We start from the raw sequence: 20,000 nt of genomic DNA, 5'->3' as shown, positions 1-20,000 counted from the left end.
AAGACGTTACACTCAGGCAACAGTTCGTCCTGCGGTCCACAGAGTCCCCATAACGTCAGGGAGACTAACATCTAACTTAGTTACCACCACCACTTAGTTACATTCCAGCACTGCGTCACAGTGAAGAGAGTTCAGAGGTCAGAGGTCAGAGCTGGTCAACAGTCAGTAAAGAGTCTCACCAGTCGTCCACAGAGGACTCCACAGGTTTCTATTCCTCTGGCTGTGTTGGAGTCGGCCAGCAGGAGGAAACGATGCGTCAGATCTCTGGGAATCACCACCTGCCTGAGACCCACCACCCTCTGAGCTGCACACACACACACACACACACACGCACGCACACACGCACGCACGCACGCACAGGCACACACGCACACACACACACACACACGCACACACACACAGACACGCATGCACACACAGACACGCACGCACGCACACACACACACACACACATGCACGCACACACACACACACACACACGCACACACACACGCACACACACACACGCACACACAGGAGCATGAAGTATGTGATAAACACACCTTCAAACACACACACCTGCGTAGATGTGTTCGAGTGCGTGTCTGTACTCACTGCGGACGCCAGCCAGCGTGGCGGCTGGTTGGCTGACAGGAGTTGGCTGTCTGTTCCTGTTAGGATCTGCCCCCTGGGACCGCACACCGTCTCTGATTCGCTGCTGGGACAGGCAGGAGCCATCCGTCACCTCAGGCACTTTGGTCCCCACCTGAAGGACAAACACACCACTGCAAAAATACTGCAATACCAGTGATACTATGCAGTACTGGTATTACAACTAAAGACATACACAGTACTGATACTATTGACTTGCAGTAGTTGTGTGGTATGTCACCTTTGGCTCCACCTCCTCTCCTCTCCTACTGGCCAGTTCCTGACGCCTCAGCTGGTCCTCAAAGTAGCGAAACTGTTCTGATTCGATCTGCATGCGTCGCAGGGCGGCGACACGCTGCCTCTCCTCCTCCAACAGCAGGAGGCGCCTCCTGTCCTCGTCCAATAGGGAGAGCTGCTGCAGCTGCTGGCCACACCCATCCACCACCACCGCCTGGCTCTGAGGAAACAGACGGTCACATGATCAGGTCTGTGCCTTTAAGGGAGAATATGTCGTGTGTAAATATACGCCTCAGCAAATGGTGACGCACAGGACAAATAGAAAAACTGAAAAACAAGTAAACAAATGCATACAAATACCTTAAAGGTATTTTTGTGAGGTACAGAAGTAACAGCAGGCAAACGAACCAAAGCTTTAAAAGAGCATTGTTTGTTTGTGTTTTATGTAACGCTCTCGTTTGAGTTTGGTAAATCTGACCCCGTCGGTGCAGACTGGCTCAGTCAAGCTAAGCTAAGCTAAGCTAAGCTAAGCTAAGCTAAAACTCAAGCTTGTGCTGCTATGTCTAAATCTGCATCACTCTAGAACTGGACTCAAAAACATCCTTTCTGTTCACTGAATAATACCCAGAATTCATCAGACCTCCTCTGAACACAGCAATCAAATGGTCTTCATAATACAATGATCAATATTCAGTGATTGAACAGTTCTGATCGAGCAGCTGCCTCACAATCACTGAATCTGTCATCTACTCCAATTACCAGGTAAACACACACTGCCAATCAAACACGTGATGCAGTCTGATTGGACGGCACAAACGCTCACACACCTGGGCTCTGAGGTACTCGGTGTGTTCCCTGCTGTATTTCTCCTGAAGGCGTTTCTTCAATTCATCTTTACAAGGAAACGCCACTTCCTGAAGTTTCTGTAGAAACAAAGACGGACTATTACTGCGACAGCTAACGCTGCTAGCATCACCAGTACCAGCACTACTGCTGCTACACACATCAATCAAACCAGAATCAATCATCTGACAGCAGTTTTCTGAAGTGTCTCTGAGTCCATGTCTTCATCCCCTTCATCCTTCATGTGTTCACAAAGTGGTGAACTCGCTCATCCTCTATGATCGACTGAGCCTTTCATAGCCAATCGTGATCCTCTCACCTGTTACCGATCAGCCTGTTTACCTGTGGAATGTTCCAAACAGGTGTTTCTGGAGCGTTCCACATCTTTCAGTCTGTGAAACGTGTTGCTGCAGGATCAGCCTTGTGGCAGGAGACGTGTTGGAAAACTGGGGAGGCTCAGCTCCAGGCGTGAAGAAGCCTGGAGGTCAAGTGCCGTTAAGCTCAGTCCACAGTCTGATAACAAAACGCTGCCTGAATTTTAACGCTTTGATCTTTGGATCCGAGTCTGTTCAAACTGACACATCTCGACAACGAGCAGGTGGACTGTGATGAAATGTGGGTCAGACATTGTGGGTCCCCTCAGGATGAACCGCAGTGACTGTGTTGATCCTCTGACTTTTCATTTTAGAGTCAGTGTTGGGTTTGTCCGCTCTGGGCTACTGTAGACACATGGCGGCGCAACATGGCGGCCTTCGTGATAGAAGACCTGCTCCCTCTGCAGATGTAAAAAGCTCATCCTAAGCTAACAAAAACACAACGACTCTCATTTTCATGTGATTATACACGAGCGTAAACATACATATGAATAAGATGTTCATGGTTTACGAACAAACACCAAAACTTTGACTAACACTCATAATATAAAGACACTCCCATTAGCATTACTGCTAATTAGTTTATATTAGCATGTTAACATGTTAACCATGCTAAACATTATACCTGCTAAACATCAACATGTTAGCATTGTCATTGTGAGCATGCTAATGTTAGCATTAGCGCGTGTACCTTCATGATGAGCTGTTTCTCTGGGACGCTGCACTGCTGGTAGTCTCTGTGCGCCGGCAGCTTCTCCACAAACAGACTGCAACACGAACACAGCAGCGTTTGAACGGCCGCGTCACGAACTTTCACTGTGTTTTTAGTGAAAATACAACAAAAATATAAAGAAGTTGGTGAGTTGTGTGTCTCACGTGATGAACTTGGTGTAAAGGACGTAGGCGTTTTCCAGACTGCCCTCCTCCAGGTAAACCGCCGCCATGCGCTCCATCTCCACTCCGGAGCGGAGGTAGCGTCTCGGTGCAATGTCCTCGTTGATCTCCACGCAGCATCCCATCTTCCCCAGTGCCCGCACGCGCTCGGCCGCCGTCAGCGACACGTCCGTGTAGTCCGGTTCTGCCGCCAGCTTTTTCTGCACAACGCAAATGAAACTCAGGGCGTGACAACGCCGCGGTGTGGCGTGATTTATGTGCTCATGCACTACATGTCCCTAACCCTAAATCAGCATGCAGTATTTTGCAGTACTAAATTTGTCCCATTATTTGTCCTAACTAAACTGTAGCTAGCAGCTGACGATGAGCAGCCGGGGGGGGGGGGGGTGAGACCAACGCACCCATTTGTTTTGGTGTGAGATGCTTTGAGCACCATCTAGTGGCTGCAAACCTCATACTGAACCTTCAGGTTGAGCGAGTTTGAACTGGTTTAAAGGTGCAGAAAGATTCTTTAAATCACCATCTCTCCTTCTTCACAGCGAGGCTACATGTTAGCAAGCAGTCCCGTCGTCCCGAGCACGAACGGCGCCTGCTGCTGATTGGCTGGAATGGTGCTATGTGGCAAAAATCAACAATATTTATCCAGAATGAGTCATGTCACCTTTAACTGACAGCAGTGCATCACACACTATAAGACAGTCATATGTCTGCTGCGTGGCCGTCCTGTGGACTACGGCTACGTCTCCTGCCTGACACCCACTGCTACTGCTACATGAAGACTTTGGTCTGTCCAGCTCTACGTGGAAAGTGTCCTGAGAAACTTCTGTTGTGATTACAGATAAAACTGAAGTGAATTTAATTGAGAACCACAGATCTCAGACAGGCTGTTTTCAGCCTTGTGATGATGCATTTTAAAGAGTTTACTGAGCTGAAGACATGAAGGAACTCTTCATCCTTCAGTTCAGCTCAAACATTCAACAGGAAGGAATCTGAAGAGTAACTAAAGCTGACAGACAAATGCAGTGGAGTAAAAAGTAAAAGTATGAAGTATTATCAAACTGAAATAACTACAGTACCTCAAATTTGTACTTGAGTAAAGTACCTGATTACATTCCACCACTGAAAAGCAAGTTTGTGAGCTGAACCGTGTTTTCAGGCAGGAAACTGAGATTTACGGTCTCCGCTGGGAGCCTGAATGCAGCGTTTGTTCCGATGATCAGCTGTTGGTCTGAGCGTGGAGGAGGAGAAACACTCCTCTGTCCACTGAGCGCTTTCTATTCAGGAGGCGAAGCCAAAAAAAGATCTGATGAGAATCAAACGATGGACGACGAAGAGGAAGAAACGAAGAAATGAACCCGTGACTGAAGGAAACGAGGGAGGAAACAAGGAGAGCTGGAGGATGTAAGGATGGGAGAGAAAAAGAAAGCCAAGGAAAGACAAAGTAAAGGAAAGGAGGGAGGAAAAGGAAAGGAATGAGGAGGAGGAGGAGGAGGAGGAGGAGGAGGAGGAGGAGTGGGAGGAGGAGGAAAAGAGCAGAACTGAAACAATGGAAGAAATGATTGAAAGTGAATAATCTCCAGATCGAAGCTGAACGGAGCTCACACTCTTTTCTCTGCTATCTTTATTGGAATCTGTTTGGGTCCTGACTAATTCCTGACGCCTTGAAGAGGAAATCCACGTCCTCTCTGTGCTTCTATTGGCTCATTCTGAATGAAGTCACCTCCAATGGACCATTCACAAACGTCTCTCTCTTTCATTTATTGATTTATTTCTCACATCAGTGCAGTCAACACACACACACACACCACACAGAAACACACACACACACAGAAACACACACAACACAGAACACACACACACACACACACACACACACACACACACACACACACACACACACACACACACACACACACACACACAACACAGAAATACACACAACACACACACTTACACACACACACACACACACACACACACACAGAGTTCACTCACCAGCGCATTTAAACTGAAGCCTTGTTCCATCGTGCATGGGTGTGTGTGTGTGTGTGTGTGTGTGTGTGTAAGTGTGTGTGTGTGTGTGTGTGTGTGTGTGTGTGTAAGTGTGTGTAAGTGTGTGTGTGTGTGTGTGTGTGTGTGTGTGTGTGTGTGTGTGTCACAGGCTCTGGTCGGCCCACGGCCGGCTCCTCCATCTGCCACCTCCCATGATGCTTCACTGCAGGGGAGACAGAGACGAGTCTTGTTGAAATGTTCTTTTGCTAACATGGTGGCTACAGCTAACAGTCAGCAGCCAATCAGAGTAGGCCTTTTATTTCCCATGAGCCTCTCATCACGCCTGCCTGTCCTTCAATTTGGTCCATGGTTACCATGACAACTTGTAAGCAACCATCCAGTGAGTCATCCACCCTAACAACAGAGGCGAAGACGACCTCCCACTCTTCACCGGAGCTCTGATTCGCTCTGTGACTGATGATGTGATGTTTATCAAACGGCTCGATCAGAGGTCGTCCCATGACATGTCCTCCACCTGTCTCCATCAGGACGTACCTGAGCGGCAGCCAGGATTGGACCCGTTCGTCTCCCTGCTCGCTAAAGACGCTTCTTCTCTTATCTCCTTCAGCAAAAGATACACTGGATCAGCATCACAGGACACGTCCACAGTGGACTTCAGTCCACAGTTCAAGGTGTCCTTGAGTTCTGGTTCTGGTTCTGGGTCTGCTCGGTTCCAACATGCTCTCTGAGCGTCTGACAAATGAAACCACTGAAACCAGTAAAACGTTTGCTATTCCAGCTGTTTGCTGTGAGTCGTTGGCACTGCTCAGCTGAGCAGGTTCAGGTGTTTCAGGCGTGTTCGTGACTCACTCAGACATCCTGCTCGACCACATTCGCTCACTCACGACCTTTGACCTCCTTCACTTCACACATGATAACAGCTGAACAGGAAACACAGACTGGATCCTGTCAGACCTGAAACTGGTCACACTGTTTTATACCGAGGACTCGGATTTTTTAACAAACTGACTGAATCAACTACAAAGAACTTTCATCTCCTTTTGATTTTGGCGCCACCTGTGGACAAAAGCAGAAGTGCTTCCACCGGTGTGCTCACAAACCTCTGAGACGCTCTGTAGGCCAGAGCGTCTCAGGCCTACAGAGATCTCCTCAGGTGACAAACTCTTAGGAGCAGAGAGGAGGATTCTGAAGAAGAGGAGGAGAACTCTTCAGCAGACACTGAATGTCAGATCAGGGATGATGTTTGCGCTCCGTCTCATCTCCACCAACACAAGAACAGCAGAAATGAAAGAAACACTCAGACATCTGACCGCAGCAGTGATGAAGACTCAGGTCCATCACACAAACAATCACAGCTGAATACTGAGGTGCAGTTCACCTCTTGTCCACTGGATGTCTCCACCTGCAGGTCACTGAAGGCCGTTCATGGACTCAGTGGCTTCCTGCTGCTGTGATTGGTGCAGAGTTCTGTCAGTCAACAGCTGCTTCTATAAGCTGGACAACAATCACACAAACTGAAGGAAGCTGAGACATCTGTCCTCGTTAAGGACCGTCACATAGATCACATGCTAACATTAGCAGCACGCTAACAACGTAAGCTAATGAACAGACCAGCTGTCAGCATGTGAACAGGTGAGTGTGCAGGTAGACCTGTGATGTCAAAGGTTCTTTTAAAGTACGACTGTTTATTGAACAAAGACTGAACTCGATCGAGTTCACTGTCCACAATCACTAAGAACGTCTTCTTATCCACCAATCACACCTTTTAAAAGGATGGGTCACACCTGGGGACAGGGTCGACCACGCCTCCTCACTGAGGTCAAAGTTCAGCCTCTCCTTTGCTCTGAGATGCTCTCCTAAGCTGCGCCTCCTTGTTAGAATGAGGAGCTGAATGAGGAGCTGTGAGACAGGACTCTGTGTGGGGACAGCTCCTGGACCCTGGTCCACAGGATTCTGGATCCTCTGTGGTCTCAGGTAGAGCTCTGCTCAGCCTTCATGTGGCCAAACTTTTGTTTCAGGTGTGTCACAGGTAAAGGAACTCAGAACCTGCAGGTGAATCTGAAAAACGTTTTTCTTTTTCAATTCTAATGCTCCTTTAACTGATTTAATAAAGATTCAGCCAATCAAAAACATTTTTCTTTCGCGTTTTCTTACAGGAAATGAATGAAATCTGAAAGGTGTGTGAGGAAGTGAAGCAGGAAGTCAGCGGTCAGATCTCCTTGTTTCTCCTGAACGCCACACAGATGATTGACAGCAGGCAGGGGACCTAGGAGAGGAAGTCAGAGACAAACAGACAGAAAGCTCCGGAACATCAGTCAACCAATTTACCGGTTTTTTATCGGTTTGACGTCCACAACCTGTCGGCATCACCGGGTCACGTGTGCAGCATGGAGCGGGAGTAACCCGGGTTACAACCTGTCCATTCACGCCCAACCTGGACTCCGTCCCAGGACTACAGGCGGACCCGATTCCGATGAGGAAGGTTTTAAAAACAGGTGAGAAGATGGCTGAAAGCTCCGGCTGCTGCTGCTGATTCAACGCCGACTGATGGCAGAGATGGTGGAGCTCAAAGATCCTCTGTGAGCGAAGATGACTCACTCACACCTTCCGGTTTCACAGGGCTGTGCGCATGCGCCCCGCTGCTGCCATAGACAGCAGTAATCAAAGATAATGTCTCACTCTGACGAATTTTCCTGACACCAAACTGAGGTGTGAGGTGCGGCCACCGCTGCCTTCGTCATTGTGTCTTCGTCGTTTGTCTCTTTGTCCCTCTGCGGGACTCTGGTCGTCATCACGTCTCCGAAATTTTTGCTTGTCGTCCAAATTAGTCTTTTATGTCCTTTAAGAGACAAACCGCAGACTGTGATGGACGTGGTCTGAGTTACTTCTGCTCACTTTCTGCTTTCTTTGCTTTTGGTTTTTGCCGCAGGCTGCTTTTCCATGTGACGCACTTCCTGTTCTCTGCAGCTTACGTCAACTTGTCTGAGAACAGCAGACTGTTGTTTCTAAAAGTCTCCAGATTTAGAGATCGATCGATCGATTGGTCCGCTGATCAACAGAAACACGGTGGATCCATGAAACTGTTTCAATATGAATTCGGTCACTTTGTGCAGGTGTTTCCTCAGTGACGATGATAAGTGAAGTTACACAGAGTGAGACATGAACCGGAAGTACTGACTACAAAATAAAAGCCATTTATGCATTATTTTACAATATGAATTCTTAAAAGTGTTTAAATGTGTGTAAAGTCTCTTTTTTGAAGATGATTATAATATTTTAAAAGTTTTAATAATCTGATCTGAAGTGACAAAAATAAGACATCTGTTATGGTGTTTATTATTTCTTCATTGTTGTTTATTATTCCAGTGTGTGTGAAATCACTGTCCTCTGCAAATATGAATAAAATTAGTTTGTTTGTGACTTAATTCATTAAAGATCATCAGAATGTTTTGATTTCTGTTTTATTTCTGCTGGTGATAAATAAATGAACCAACTCAAAATACAAGTCAATATTTAGAAAAGCAGATATTGAAAAAGACGTACCTGCGAGTCAGTTTTATTTTGCAATCTGGGAACGGAAGTGATGCTGTTGACGCTGTCGGTGACTTGACGTGTTCAGGTGTGTTCCAGCTGGCGGTCATGGGGCTGGTCTACTCAGAGGTAAGCAGACAAAGCGTCTGTTTGCTGTCTTTAATCCTCCTGATTGAAACTTAAATCATGTGAATTTATTTCATTTCATCGCTTTGAGTTCAGCAGGTGAGAATCTGATTCAGCTCAGCCTGAACTCACCTGAGACACAAACCGAACAGGTACACCAACGAAACGCGTCAGTGAGTCAGAAGAGAGGTTTTCCACGAGGAGGAACGGAAAGTAACGAAGTACTTCATATTCAGATTATTTACTACAGTAAAAGTACTAATACCACAAATACTCTGTTACTGCATTGAAAACGTTACTTCAGTAAAAGTGTGTCAGTATAAATGTACTTCAGGTACTGAAAGTGAAAGTACTGCAGGACAGTTAAGTGTCTCCTGTGTCTGTTGTCCTCTCGTCTCAGCAGGGCGTCCCTGTTGGAGTTGGTAGAGGTGGAGCTCATTTTAAACTAATGATTCTTTTCATTCTGGATCAATCTGCTGATCATTTCCTCCATCGATCGAGCGATCAATCGTTTGCTTTGGAAACTTTGTGAAAACAGTGAGAAATGTGGTGATGATGAGCCCACAGTGACGCCTTCAGCATGTTTGTTTGGTCCAAAGCTCCACATGATGACAAACACATTGAGATCATTGAGAGGAAAAGCAGCCAATCAGACATGTGAGAAGATCAAACATCTCCTCAAACAGCACCTCCTGGACGAATCACAATGACGTGATCAGATTTCTGTTAGTATTATTAAAACAGGAGGGGAAAGTGTTTCCTGTCTGAGGTGTTGATGTCGTTCTGTGGATAAAACCAGAAATCGATGATGTCATTCATGAAACTTGTGACCTCATCATGTCTCATCACTTCCAGGATGAATCCTTTCTGATCTGTGCGGAGCGATGACGAGGTCTCCATGAATCCTCGTAGAAATCAAAGAAAGACACTTCAGAACTTCCCTGAGAATCCTCATGTCTTTCAGCTCTCTCCAGGATCACAGTGATCCAGTGATCCAGTGATCCAGTCCAGCATCCACCAGCTCACTGCTAGCAGGAGCTGCTAACGTGTTGCAGTGATCACCCACAGAGACATAAATCATGCAGGTCGTGGTTTACAGTTTCAGTCCAGCGGTCTTGCTCCTGTGTAGACAGATGGGGGACGTCTCTGTCCAGGACTCCTCTCACAGATTGTCTCTGCTCTGCAGTCAAGCAGCAGCTTAAGTCTCAGCTGGAAACGATCAACAGAAACATGTGGACAGAAAAATGATCCAAATCTCAAATATTTGTGGGGCTTCGTGTCTCCAGACAGATTCTCGAGACCTGCAGTGAAAATACTGTTGGTACTGCATTCAGACGGACCTGAAGTAATAAATACTGTCAGTTTGATAAAAGTGTCATCACACGCAAAGAGAAAACACAAAGAAGCTGTTTGTGCAGCGTTTGGACGTCAGTTTGATCGAGTGCTGCAGATACGATCCATCAGATCCTCAGCTGATCGGCTCCTGATCAATAAAATGCAGTCACTGACCTTTTTCAGAACAGTTATCTCACATTTCTGCATCGGTTCAGCTCCACATCCAGAATGGGCCCAAACACTTGAAAGCCGTCAGTGTTACGTTACGAGTTCTGTTAATCTCTGTCCGACGTCCTCTGGAGAAAAGGTCATTTCTTTTTCATCACTTTGGAATGAGGGTCTGAGGCCTGTGAGGGTCTGAGGCCCCTGAGGGTCTGAGGCCTGTGAGGGTCTGAGGCCTGTGAGGGTCTGAGGCCTGTGAGGGTCTGAGGCCCCTGAGGGTCTGAGGCCTGTGAGGGTCTGAGGCCTGTGAGGGTCTGAGGCCCCTGAAGGTCTGAGGTCCCTGAGGGTCTGAGGCCCCTGAAGGTCTGAGGCCTGTGAGGGTCTGAGGCCTGTGAGGGTCTGAGGCCCCTGAAGGTCTGAGGCCTGTGAGGGTCTGAGGCCCCTGAAGGTCTGAGGCCTGTGAGGGTCTGAGGCCCGTGAGGGTCTGAGGCCCCTGAGGGTCTGAGGCCTGTGAGGGTCTGAGGCCCCTGAAGGTCTGAGGCCTGTGAGGGTCTGAGGCCCCTGAGGGTCTGAGGCCTGTGAGGGTCTGAGGCCTGTGAGGGTCTGAGGCCCCTGAGGGTCTGAGGCCCCTGAAGGTCTGAGGCCTGTGAGGGTCTGAGGCCCCTGAAGGTCTGAGGCCTGTGAGGGTCTGAGGCTTGTGAGGGTCTGAGGCCCCTGAAGGTCTGAGGCCTGTGAGGGTCTGAGGCCCCTGAGGGTCTGAGGCCTGTGAGGGTCTGAGGTCCCTGAGGGTCTGAGGCCCCTGAGGGTCTGAGGCCTGTGAGGGTCTGAGGCCCCTGAAGGTCTGAGGCCTGTGAGGGTCTGAGGCCTGTGAGGGTCTGAGGCCCCTGAGGGTCTGAGGCCTGTGAGGGTCTGAGGCCCCTGAAGGTCTGAGGCCTGTGAGGGTCTGAGGCCTGTGAGGGTCTGAGGCCCCTGAAGGTCTGAGGCCTGTGAGGGTCTGAGGCCCCTGAAGGTCTGAGGCCTGTGAGGGTCTGAGGCCCCTGAGGGTCTGAGGCCTGTGAGGGTCTGAGGCCCCTGAAGGTCTGAGGCCTGTGAGGGTCTGAGGCCCCTGAGGGTCTGAGGCCTGTGAGGGTCTGAGGCCCCTGAAGGTCTGAGGCCTGTGAGGGTCTGAGGCCTGTGAGGGTCTGAGGCCCCTGAAGGTCTGAGGCCTGTGAGGGTCTGAGGCCCCTGAAGGTCTGAGGCCCCTGAGGGTCTGAGGCCCCTGAAGGTCTGAGGCCCCTGAAGGTCTGAGGCCTGTGAGGGTCTGAGGCCCCTGAAGGTCTGAGGCCTGTGAGGGTCTGAGGCCTGTGAGGGTCTGAGGCCCCTGAAGGTCTGAGGTCCCTGAGGGTCTGAGGCCCCTGAAGGTCTGAGGCCTGTGAGGGTCTGAGGTCCCTGAAGGTCTGAGGCCTGTGAGGGTCTGAGGCCCCTGAAGGTCTGAGGTCCCTGAGGGTCTGAGGCCTGTGAGGGTCTGAGGCCTGTGAGGGTCTGAGGCCCCTGAAGGTCTGAGGTCCCTGAGGGTCTGAGGCCTGTGAGGGTCTGAGGCCCCTGAAGGTCTGAGGCCTGTGAGGGTCTGAGGCCCCTGAAGGTCTGAGGCCTGTGAGGGTCTGAGGCCTGTGAGGGTCTGAGGCCCCTGAAGGTCTGAGGCCTGTGAGGGTCTGAGGCTTGTGAGGGTCTGAGGCCCCTGAGGGTCTGAGGCCTGTGAGGGTCTGAGGCCCCTGAGGGTCTGAGGCCTGTGAGGGTCTGAGGCCCCTGAAGGTCTGAGGCCCCTGAAGGTCTGAGGCCTGTGAGGGTCTGAGGCTTGTGAGGGTCTGAGGCCCCTGAGGGTCTGAGGCCTGTGAGGGTCTGAGGCCCCTGAAGGTCTGAGGCCCCTGAAGGTCTGAGGCCTGTGAGGGTCTGAGGCCCCTGAAGGTCTGAGGCCTGTGAGGGTCTGAGGCCTGTGAGGGTCTGAGGCCCCTGAAGGTCTGAGGTCCCTGAGGGTCTGAGGCCCCTGAAGGTCTGAGGTCCCTGAGGGTCTGAGGCCTGTGAGGGTCTGAGGCCCCTGAAGGTCTGAGGCCTGTGAGGGTCTGAGGCCCCTGAAGGTCTGAGGCCTGTGAGGGTCTGAGGCCCCTGAAGGTCTGAGGCCCCTGAGGGTCTGAGGCCCCTGAGGGTCTGAGGCCTGTGAGGGTCTGAGGCCCCTGAAGGTCTGAGGCCCCTGAAGGTCTGAGGCCTGTGAGGGTCTGAGGCCCCTGAAGGTCTGAGGCCTGTGAGGGTCTGAGGCCCCTGAAGGTCTGAGGTCCCTGAGGGTCTGAGGCCCCTGAAGGTCTGAGGCCTGTGAGGGTCTGAGGTCCCTGAGGGTCTGAGGCCTGTGAGGGTCTGAGGCCCCTGAAGGTCTGAGGCCTGTGAGGGTCTGGAGGAGCCTTCCTGGCGGAGTCTTTTTTGACTGTCTCTTCTTCCTCCCTCTCCTCTTCCTCCTCAGCCGGCCTGTCAGTCAGCGTATGATGGAGATGTCCATCAGCTGTATCACCTCCTCAGAAATCATCCCACCCACCTGAATGTTCAGGAGGAACACACCGGGGACACACCCCTCATCGCAGCCTGTCGCCGTGGAAACCTGAAAGTGGTCCAGTATCTGCTGGACAATGAGGCGGACGTCCACCTGACCAATAAGGTGCTTTTGCCTGCTGATGTCATCAGGTTCCTGTCAGCTGTGCTCGCAGTCACTAATGTACCTGTCTGTGTCTCAGAAGCAGAGGACCTGCCTTCACTACGCGTCCAGGAGGACTTTCTCCCTGCTGGACTATCTCATGATCTCCATCCTGATGCCCATCCTGCTGCTCGGCTACTTCCTCATGGTATGCTCCATCAAGCACAAACATGTCCCATCACAAAATGTAAACGTTGACGACGAGGTTCATTCGTAAACTTCTTTAGCTGATGAGCTAAATGCTAACTTGCTAAGTTCTGTTTTGTTTGCTCCCTTTGACAGTTTCCATTTCATTCAATAGCAAAACATTCAAAAGGAACAATACAAAGTAGGTCAGTCTGCCCACGATGTGATACACCCTCCAGAGAGACCCTTAAAATCAAGCTCTGCCACTTAGCTTGTTAGCTCAGGGGCTAACAGCACAATAAGTCTCCAGTTTATTAACAGCTGTATTAGCATGATGTCCTCTGTCTCCTCACTGTGTGTCAACCAGGTCTCTGTTGTCGAGTTTAAACACTGACAGAGGAGCTTCAATCAAACTGGATGTTAGCAAAACAGCTAATAAACAGCTACTAAACAAACTATTTGAAGAACCATATTGACGTAAATGTAATTTGCTGTGAACTTTCTGGCTTTAAAGAGTTTTAAGTGTGACCAGGACTTAAGATGTGTGAGCTGCACTGAGACACAGCAGATCTGTGAGCTAAAGGCTAACATCAGCATGCGATGTTCAGCAGGTTCAATGTTTACTATGTTCACCATCTTAGTCTAGCATCTAGCATGCTAACATTAGCTAATTAGCAGCAAACACAGAGTCCAGCTGAGGCTGATGGGAGTGTCATTAGTTATCACAGTTCATCCTGAGGAGACATGAACATCTGAAGCACATTTATCATAAACAGCTTTGAGATGTTTCAGCCTGAGCTGAAGTGACGTCCACAGAGACACTAGAGAAGGTGAAATCTGTCTTCAGGCAACATGAAACTCACAACGTGAAGTTTCCAATGATGAATGTGTTTATGTGCGTCTGTGTGTCATTGTGTATGTCTGTGTGTGTGTGTTGTAGTTACAGAAACAGAGGCACAACGTGGCTTTGATGGAGGCCTTGCTGAGCAGCAGTGTGAACATCAATGCTGTCGACTATGTGAGACTTTCTTTGGTTTCCATGTGAATATTTACTGCCATCTGAATCTGTCGTGTAGCTAAATGAACCACCTGCTAAAAGCTAAAATTAGCATGCTAATATCTGACTCGTTCAGAGTGAACACACTCACAGTTCATTATAAACTGTATGAGTGCTACTAACTGTGAAACACAGATTTCTCCATGCATGGAAAAGACAGGGGGAAACAGGAAGATACGGGAGGAAACAGGAAGATACGGGGGAAACGGGAAGATACGGGGGAAACGGGATGATACAGGGGAAACGGGAAGATACAGGGGGAAGCAGGAAAGCACATGAGGAAACAGGAAAATATGGGGGGAAACAGGAAGATACAGGGGGAAACAAGAAGATACGGGGGAAACGGGATGATACAGGGGAAACGGGAAGATACAGGAGGAAACGGGAAGATACGGGGAAACAGGAAGATACAGGGGAAACGGGATGATACAGGGGAAACGGGAAGATACAGGGGGAAACAGGAAAACACAGGAGGAAACAGGAAAATACAGGGGGAAACAGGAAGATACAGGGGAAAACAGGAAAATACAGGGGGAAACAAGAAGATACAGGGGAAACGGGAAGATACAGGGGGAAACAGGAAAACACGGGGAAACAGGAAGATACAGGAGGAAACAGGAAGATAGAGGGGGAAACGGGAAGATACAAAATGAAACAGGAAAACACAGGGGAGACAGGAAGATACAGGGGGAAACAGAAAACGGGGAAACAAGGAGACAGAAGAAAAAACGAAAGACATGGCTGTAGCCCTGACAAATACCATAGTGTAGAAATACTCCCTTAGAAGTAAAAGTCCTGCATAAAGAGTCTTAACTAAAAATATGTCTTCAGGATATGTCTGCTATCGTGTCCACAGTGACTGGATGGTGTCTTTTCTGTGTTCTGTGTCCAGAAGGGAAACACAGCTCTTCATTATGTCTGTCAGAGGAAAAGTCATCGTCTGGTTCCTCTGCTGCTGGAAAGAAACGCCGACACCAACATCCAAAACAATGTATGTTCATAAATGCATCATGACACCAAACTTCCTGAGACGTGATGACGTCTTCAGTCTGAATCCTGACGTTTTCTTCTTCTACAGGACGGAGAAACGCCGCTGGACATCGCCACCAGACTGAAATTCAAGAGGATCGTCAACATGCTGAAAAAGACACACTGACAGACAGACAGACAGACAGACAGACAGACAGACAGACAGACAGACAGACAGACAGATGGGGAATGGAGGACATAAAAGTCACTTAAACATGTAACATGTTCTTGTAACAAGTGAAAAATGTGTCAGTGCTCAGATTTCAGTGAATTCATCGTCAAACGTTTATCTGAACTGAAACTTGATCAATTCTGTTTAATGATGATTTAATCTGGAAGATTTTAAGAAACAAACCTCAAATGACAAACATTATGCTCACAACATTTGACTGAATGAGTAAACGACATCAGTTAGCTTAGCATAACCCATACTATAGAATATCTACACTTACAAAGATTTAGCTTTGAGCTAAAAACTGTTTCTGAAACTGTCACTTTAGGAAGTTCCGCTAGCTCGTGATGCTACAGTGACTTCCTGTTTACACAGCTGATGCTGTGGATTGGACAGGGCTACAGATGTTTCCTAGCAACAAATTGACACGCCACTAAAGGCTTCACCAGCCAAGACATTTCTTATTCTGCCTTTACGTCAAAGTCAGAGGTCCAAAGCTTCGCCATCAATTGTAAAGAAAACAAAATGCTTATGAACGATATTTGTGTGTCAACGCTAATGTTTATTAAGTTTACAAACAGCTGAACTGTCATCAGTGCATTGTATTTATAAACAAAACAAATACCATTATGTATTTCATTTATACTGCAGATACTGTAGAACACATCGTCCTCCCCGACTGACTGACACGTACGAAACAGGAAACAAGTTACACAACATTGAAAACAAAAGAAATAAAAATTGAAATGAAGAAAGGACAAGTACTAACTTTAGGCTTGAGTTTAGCGTGAGTCCTTTGGTCTTCAGTTTAGTTAGTTGAATTTTCTTGAAAGAACTTTTCTTTTCGAATAAATCTGCTGGAAAACAGAATTGATCGGCTTCAAAGTGAAATTCTTTTGGTGGATGAAATATTCTCACGCTGACATTTTTCACTCGCTTTAACGTTTCCAGACAAAATGACGAGAAGGTGGAGACAAACCTGAAACATGTCTCCTCTGCTTTGTTACAGGACATTTCCATTGTGATTGGAGAATTCTGGTGATCATTTGCAATACTTCTATGTTGTTGATGCATTTATCCAAAATTACTTACAAAAACTGCCTTTAGCCATGTGGATTCAACACAAACGTGACAACAGTCGTACAAGAACATCAATTTAATCAAACATGCTGAAGTGCTTCAGGTGCTACTTTTAGAAAGAATAAGACAAAGAAGGTGTTTTCATTGGTGCAGTCTGAACAGGTGAGCTTCAGGTGAATTGTAACTTCTTTTGACTGTTTTTACCTGTAAATCGATCATTGATTTTTTTTGTCTTCTGCTTCTTCTTCTTCTTGTTTTGCTTACAAACAATGGAAATAAGGACAAACAAGATAAAAATCTTTTTTTTTTTTTTTTGATGTACTACGATTGTATATGTATAATGTATACAGGCTAAGCTAGGCTAACGATGCTCTGACACCAGCTCTGTGCTAAACACACAGACATGATGAGATTCAGGTGAAAGAAAAGTTAAACGATTCGAGATGAAACAAGCAAATGAAAATACTAAAAAATGATCAACAAACTATGATCACAGTGAAACTGTTTCGACCTAAAAACATACGATACAGATCGTGTGCTACATTTCAAATTCAACTTCAGAATCAGAATTTAAATTGTCTTTATTTCAGAATAAACTTGGTTATTAAAACAAAGTCACATATCAGCGTTTATGATTCATGAAATTTATTCAAGTTGAATTAAAACTGGTTCACTTTTAGCAGAAACACGAAAAATGATCATTGTAAAACCACAGTGATCCAAAAAAAGTTTAACCCCACCCACCACAATTTAAGTAACATGATTGGATGCTTCTGCTCCTCATAAATTGATGACAGGCCTTTTAATTGAGGACTAATACTGAACAATAAATGCATTACAGCTTTTTTGGGATGCTAATGTCAGCATGAACGTTAGCCACACATTTTCCTCAGCAGCCTGGGAGCTGAAGTGTGGAGGCTGCAGTTCCTCTGGTGGCCACCAGATGCTGCTGTGATCACACTGACTGCAGGTTCTCTGGGCTGCTTCTCCTGACACATAGGACGATTTTCACAATAAGAGTCCTGACAAGCAGCTACAAGTTGAAAGTTCTACACTGTGCTGGTGGTGTGTTTGAGGGAGCGCTTGAAATACATGGAGAGGAACTTAAAAGCAAATATGAGGCAGTGCGCAAGTCTGTCTGTAGAAAAGGACTTCACCAACAAAATACGGAAATAAATCATGTGACACTGTGTCCCCTGGTCACATGAGGGCTTGGAGAAAAATATGACAGAAAACACTTTTAAAAAAGTTTGAAAAGGTCGTTCACATGTGTTAAAAAGTCCAACAGGACATACAGCGCTAATGCTAACAACGTGACAATAACTTGTTCACAGGTAATTTGTCAGGTGATACAAATGCTAACACGCTGGTGGTTAGCAGGTGCACAGCAAGAGGTTCACCATGACGGTGATGTGGTTGATGTGTACGAGGTGTTTACACACCAACAGTATTCAAGTTTATAACACACACACACACACACACACACACACACACACACACACACACACACACACACACACAGGAAGTTGGCTGGTCATAAAATGCATCTGTGAACTTCATTAAAATCCATGTACACACACAGGTGTGTACATGATTACAGTATCTCCGAACACACACACACTAGGTCAGTGCAGTGTGGCGCCCTCTAGTGGTGTTCCTGCAGCAGCTTCAGGATGGAGGGATACATCAGCTCAGGAGCGTCCAGACCCCAAATAAAATCCAGATGTTCCCAGTGTTCAATGTGCTGATGGTAGACCAGGTTAGACACCTGCAGACAGACAGAGGGACAGACAGACAGACAGATGAACAGAGGGACGGACAGACAGACAGACAGACAGACAGACAGACAGACAGACAGACAGACAGACAGACAGAGGGACAGACAGAGGGACAGACAGAGGGACGGACAGAGGGACAGACAGACAGACAGACAGACAGACAGAGGGACAGACAGACAGAGGGACAGACGGACAGACAGACAGACAGACAGACAGACAGACAGACAGACAGACAGACAGACAGACAGACAGACAGAGGGACGGACAGAGGGACAGACAGACAGACAGACAGACAGACAGACAGACAGAGGGACAGACAGACAGAGGGACAGACAGACAGACAGACAGAGGGACAGACAGACAGAGGGACAGACAGACGGACAGACAGAGGGACAGACAGACAGACAGAGGGACAGACAGACAGACAGACAGACAGACAGACAGACAGAGGGACAGACAGACAGACGGACAGACAGACGGACAGACAGACAGACAGACAGACAGACAGACAGACAGACAGACAGACAGACAGACAGACACACAGAGGGACAGACAGACAGACGGACAGACAGACAGACAGACAGACAGACAGAGAGACAGACAGACAGACAGACAGACAGACAGACAGAGGGACAGAGGGACAGACAGACAGACAGACGGACAGACAGACAGAGGGACAGACAGACAGACAGACAGAGGGACAGAGGGACAGAGGGACAGACAGACAGACAGACAGACAGACAGACAGACAGAGAATAAAAAGAAGAAATAATAAAGACAGAATAGAAAAATCAAAATAAATGGAAAAGTACAGTTTTGTCTCAACAGTTGTGTCTACAGCTGCTTCTTACAGGTGTCCATTGAACAGGACCATGTCGTTATGCGATCTGGACCACAGTCCGGGACCAGGTCTGCCACCTGTGTGTGTGTGTCACCTATAACCTCTAATCTTGCTGGATCAGAGGACTCACCTGAGTGAGGAGGACAGCCACATCTTTGGGGTCCGCCAGTGTATCCCGTCCCCCAGAGAAGAAAGCGGTGGGAACCTTCATGTCGTGGACGTGGTACTGAGGGGGAGTGGTCTGAGGATGGACCCATGGAGGATACACAAACAGGAAGTACACAGAAACAGACAGGAAGTACACAGAGACAGGCAGGGTCAGCGTTTCTGCACCTGAACTTAAAAATGGACAAAGTGCACTTCAAGAACTGGACCCAGGTCTCAGGTGCTGGGACTCCGATTAGTCCAGGTAGAGTCTCACCTGGTTGTAGTGTTTCATGTTTCCTGCTTCTCCAAAGTCAAAAGCCATCAGCTTCCCTCCACGAACCGCCTGAAAACAGCAGCTCATTAGTTTAAGACACACTGAGGACATTCTGTCTCTGTTTGACACTTCAGACCTGGTTTAGGTTTCAGGTTTAGGGGAGACCATGGCGGCATGTGTGTCAGGGTTCAGGTGTGTTCAGGTGAGAGGCTGAATGATGTCTGTGTGTGTGTGTGTGTGTGTGTGTTACCTGGGCCCAGTGGACCATGTTCTGGACTGAGGTCCCAGCAGGACAGTGTGTGGTGTAGACTGGAGTCCGAGTCTGGAGACACATTCATAGATAAGGACCAATAATTATAGAGAATCTGCTTCCTGCCTGTTGGACGTGTGGTCAAAAGCTCCAAAAATTAATTTCTGAGAGGTGTCCAAAGGACATCAGACAAACAGGAAATGAGGTGAAACTATGAAACACAGTCGACGCGTCTCATTTCTAAAAGGTGTCCAGGTGTGAACTCGACCCACCATGTTGAGGTTTTTCTCGTCGAAGCCGCAGAGGATGAAGAACAGGTTTCCACACAACTCGCTGAGCAGCCGCTTCGCACACACGTGTTCTGCAAACCACTCAATCATGT

General features: G+C 47.9%; 3 protein-coding genes across 5 annotated transcripts in view; 1 reads left to right on the top strand and 2 right to left on the bottom strand.

Moving 5' to 3' along the window:
* stambpl1 (STAM binding protein-like 1) overlaps positions 1 to 5,097 on the bottom strand; it is a 9,538-nt gene extending 4,441 nt beyond the window's left edge. For both annotated transcript variants that reach the window (XM_070991417.1, XM_070991418.1), the window contains exons 1-7: positions 4,974 to 5,097; positions 2,961 to 3,178; positions 2,776 to 2,851; positions 1,695 to 1,790; positions 872 to 1,087; positions 595 to 745; positions 180 to 304 (exon numbers count right to left, since the gene is read on the bottom strand). In XM_070991417.1, coding sequence (XP_070847518.1) covers positions 180 to 304; positions 595 to 745; positions 872 to 1,087; positions 1,695 to 1,790; positions 2,776 to 2,851; positions 2,961 to 3,178; positions 4,974 to 5,003 — 912 coding nt within the window. In that variant the 5' untranslated portion in view covers positions 5,004 to 5,097. The remainder of the gene's footprint in view (positions 1 to 179; positions 305 to 594; positions 746 to 871; positions 1,088 to 1,694; positions 1,791 to 2,775; positions 2,852 to 2,960; positions 3,179 to 4,973) is intronic.
* A 3,497-nt stretch (positions 5,098 to 8,594) lies between these two features.
* On the top strand, positions 8,595 to 16,645 carry ankrd22 (ankyrin repeat domain 22). The gene is made up of 6 exons (XM_070991205.1): positions 8,595 to 8,651; positions 12,637 to 12,828; positions 12,905 to 13,012; positions 13,931 to 14,008; positions 14,940 to 15,038; positions 15,126 to 16,645. Exons 1-6 carry the CDS (start codon positions 8,631 to 8,633, stop codon positions 15,201 to 15,203), a joined length of 576 nt encoding a protein of 191 aa, XP_070847306.1. The 5' UTR covers positions 8,595 to 8,630; the 3' UTR covers positions 15,204 to 16,645.
* A 136-nt stretch (positions 16,646 to 16,781) lies between these two features.
* lipf (lipase, gastric) overlaps positions 16,782 to 20,000 on the bottom strand; it is an 8,250-nt gene continuing 5,031 nt past the window's right edge. For both annotated transcript variants that reach the window (XM_070991202.1, XM_070991201.1), the window contains exons 7-11: positions 19,891 to 20,000; positions 19,619 to 19,690; positions 19,369 to 19,437; positions 19,078 to 19,188; positions 16,782 to 18,096 (exon numbers count right to left, since the gene is read on the bottom strand). The exon at positions 19,891 to 20,000 is cut by the window's right edge and continues 37 nt beyond it. In XM_070991202.1, the coding sequence (XP_070847303.1) occupies positions 17,974 to 18,096; positions 19,078 to 19,188; positions 19,369 to 19,437; positions 19,619 to 19,690; positions 19,891 to 20,000 (485 nt within the window). In that variant the 3' untranslated portion in view covers positions 16,782 to 17,973. The remainder of the gene's footprint in view (positions 18,097 to 19,077; positions 19,189 to 19,368; positions 19,438 to 19,618; positions 19,691 to 19,890) is intronic.

This window comes from Chaetodon trifascialis, chromosome 21 (assembly GCF_039877785.1).
Source record: "Chaetodon trifascialis isolate fChaTrf1 chromosome 21, fChaTrf1.hap1, whole genome shotgun sequence".
Lineage (NCBI taxonomy): Eukaryota > Metazoa > Chordata > Actinopteri > Chaetodontiformes > Chaetodontidae > Chaetodon > Chaetodon trifascialis.
Note: the sequence above shows the minus strand (reverse complement) of the source record. Positions and strands in the feature narration are given on the sequence as shown.

Excerpts from the sequence above, each read along its gene's own strand:
- ankrd22 (XM_070991205.1), top strand. The coding sequence starts at position 8,631 with ATGGGGCTGGTCTACTCAGAG. Across the intron at positions 8,652-12,636 it reads TGGGGCTGGTCTACTCAGAG|CCGGCCTGTCAGTCAGCGTA; the intron begins GTAAGCAGACAA and ends CTTCCTCCTCAG. Across the intron at positions 15,039-15,125 it reads ACACCAACATCCAAAACAAT|GACGGAGAAACGCCGCTGGA; the intron begins GTATGTTCATAA and ends CTTCTTCTACAG.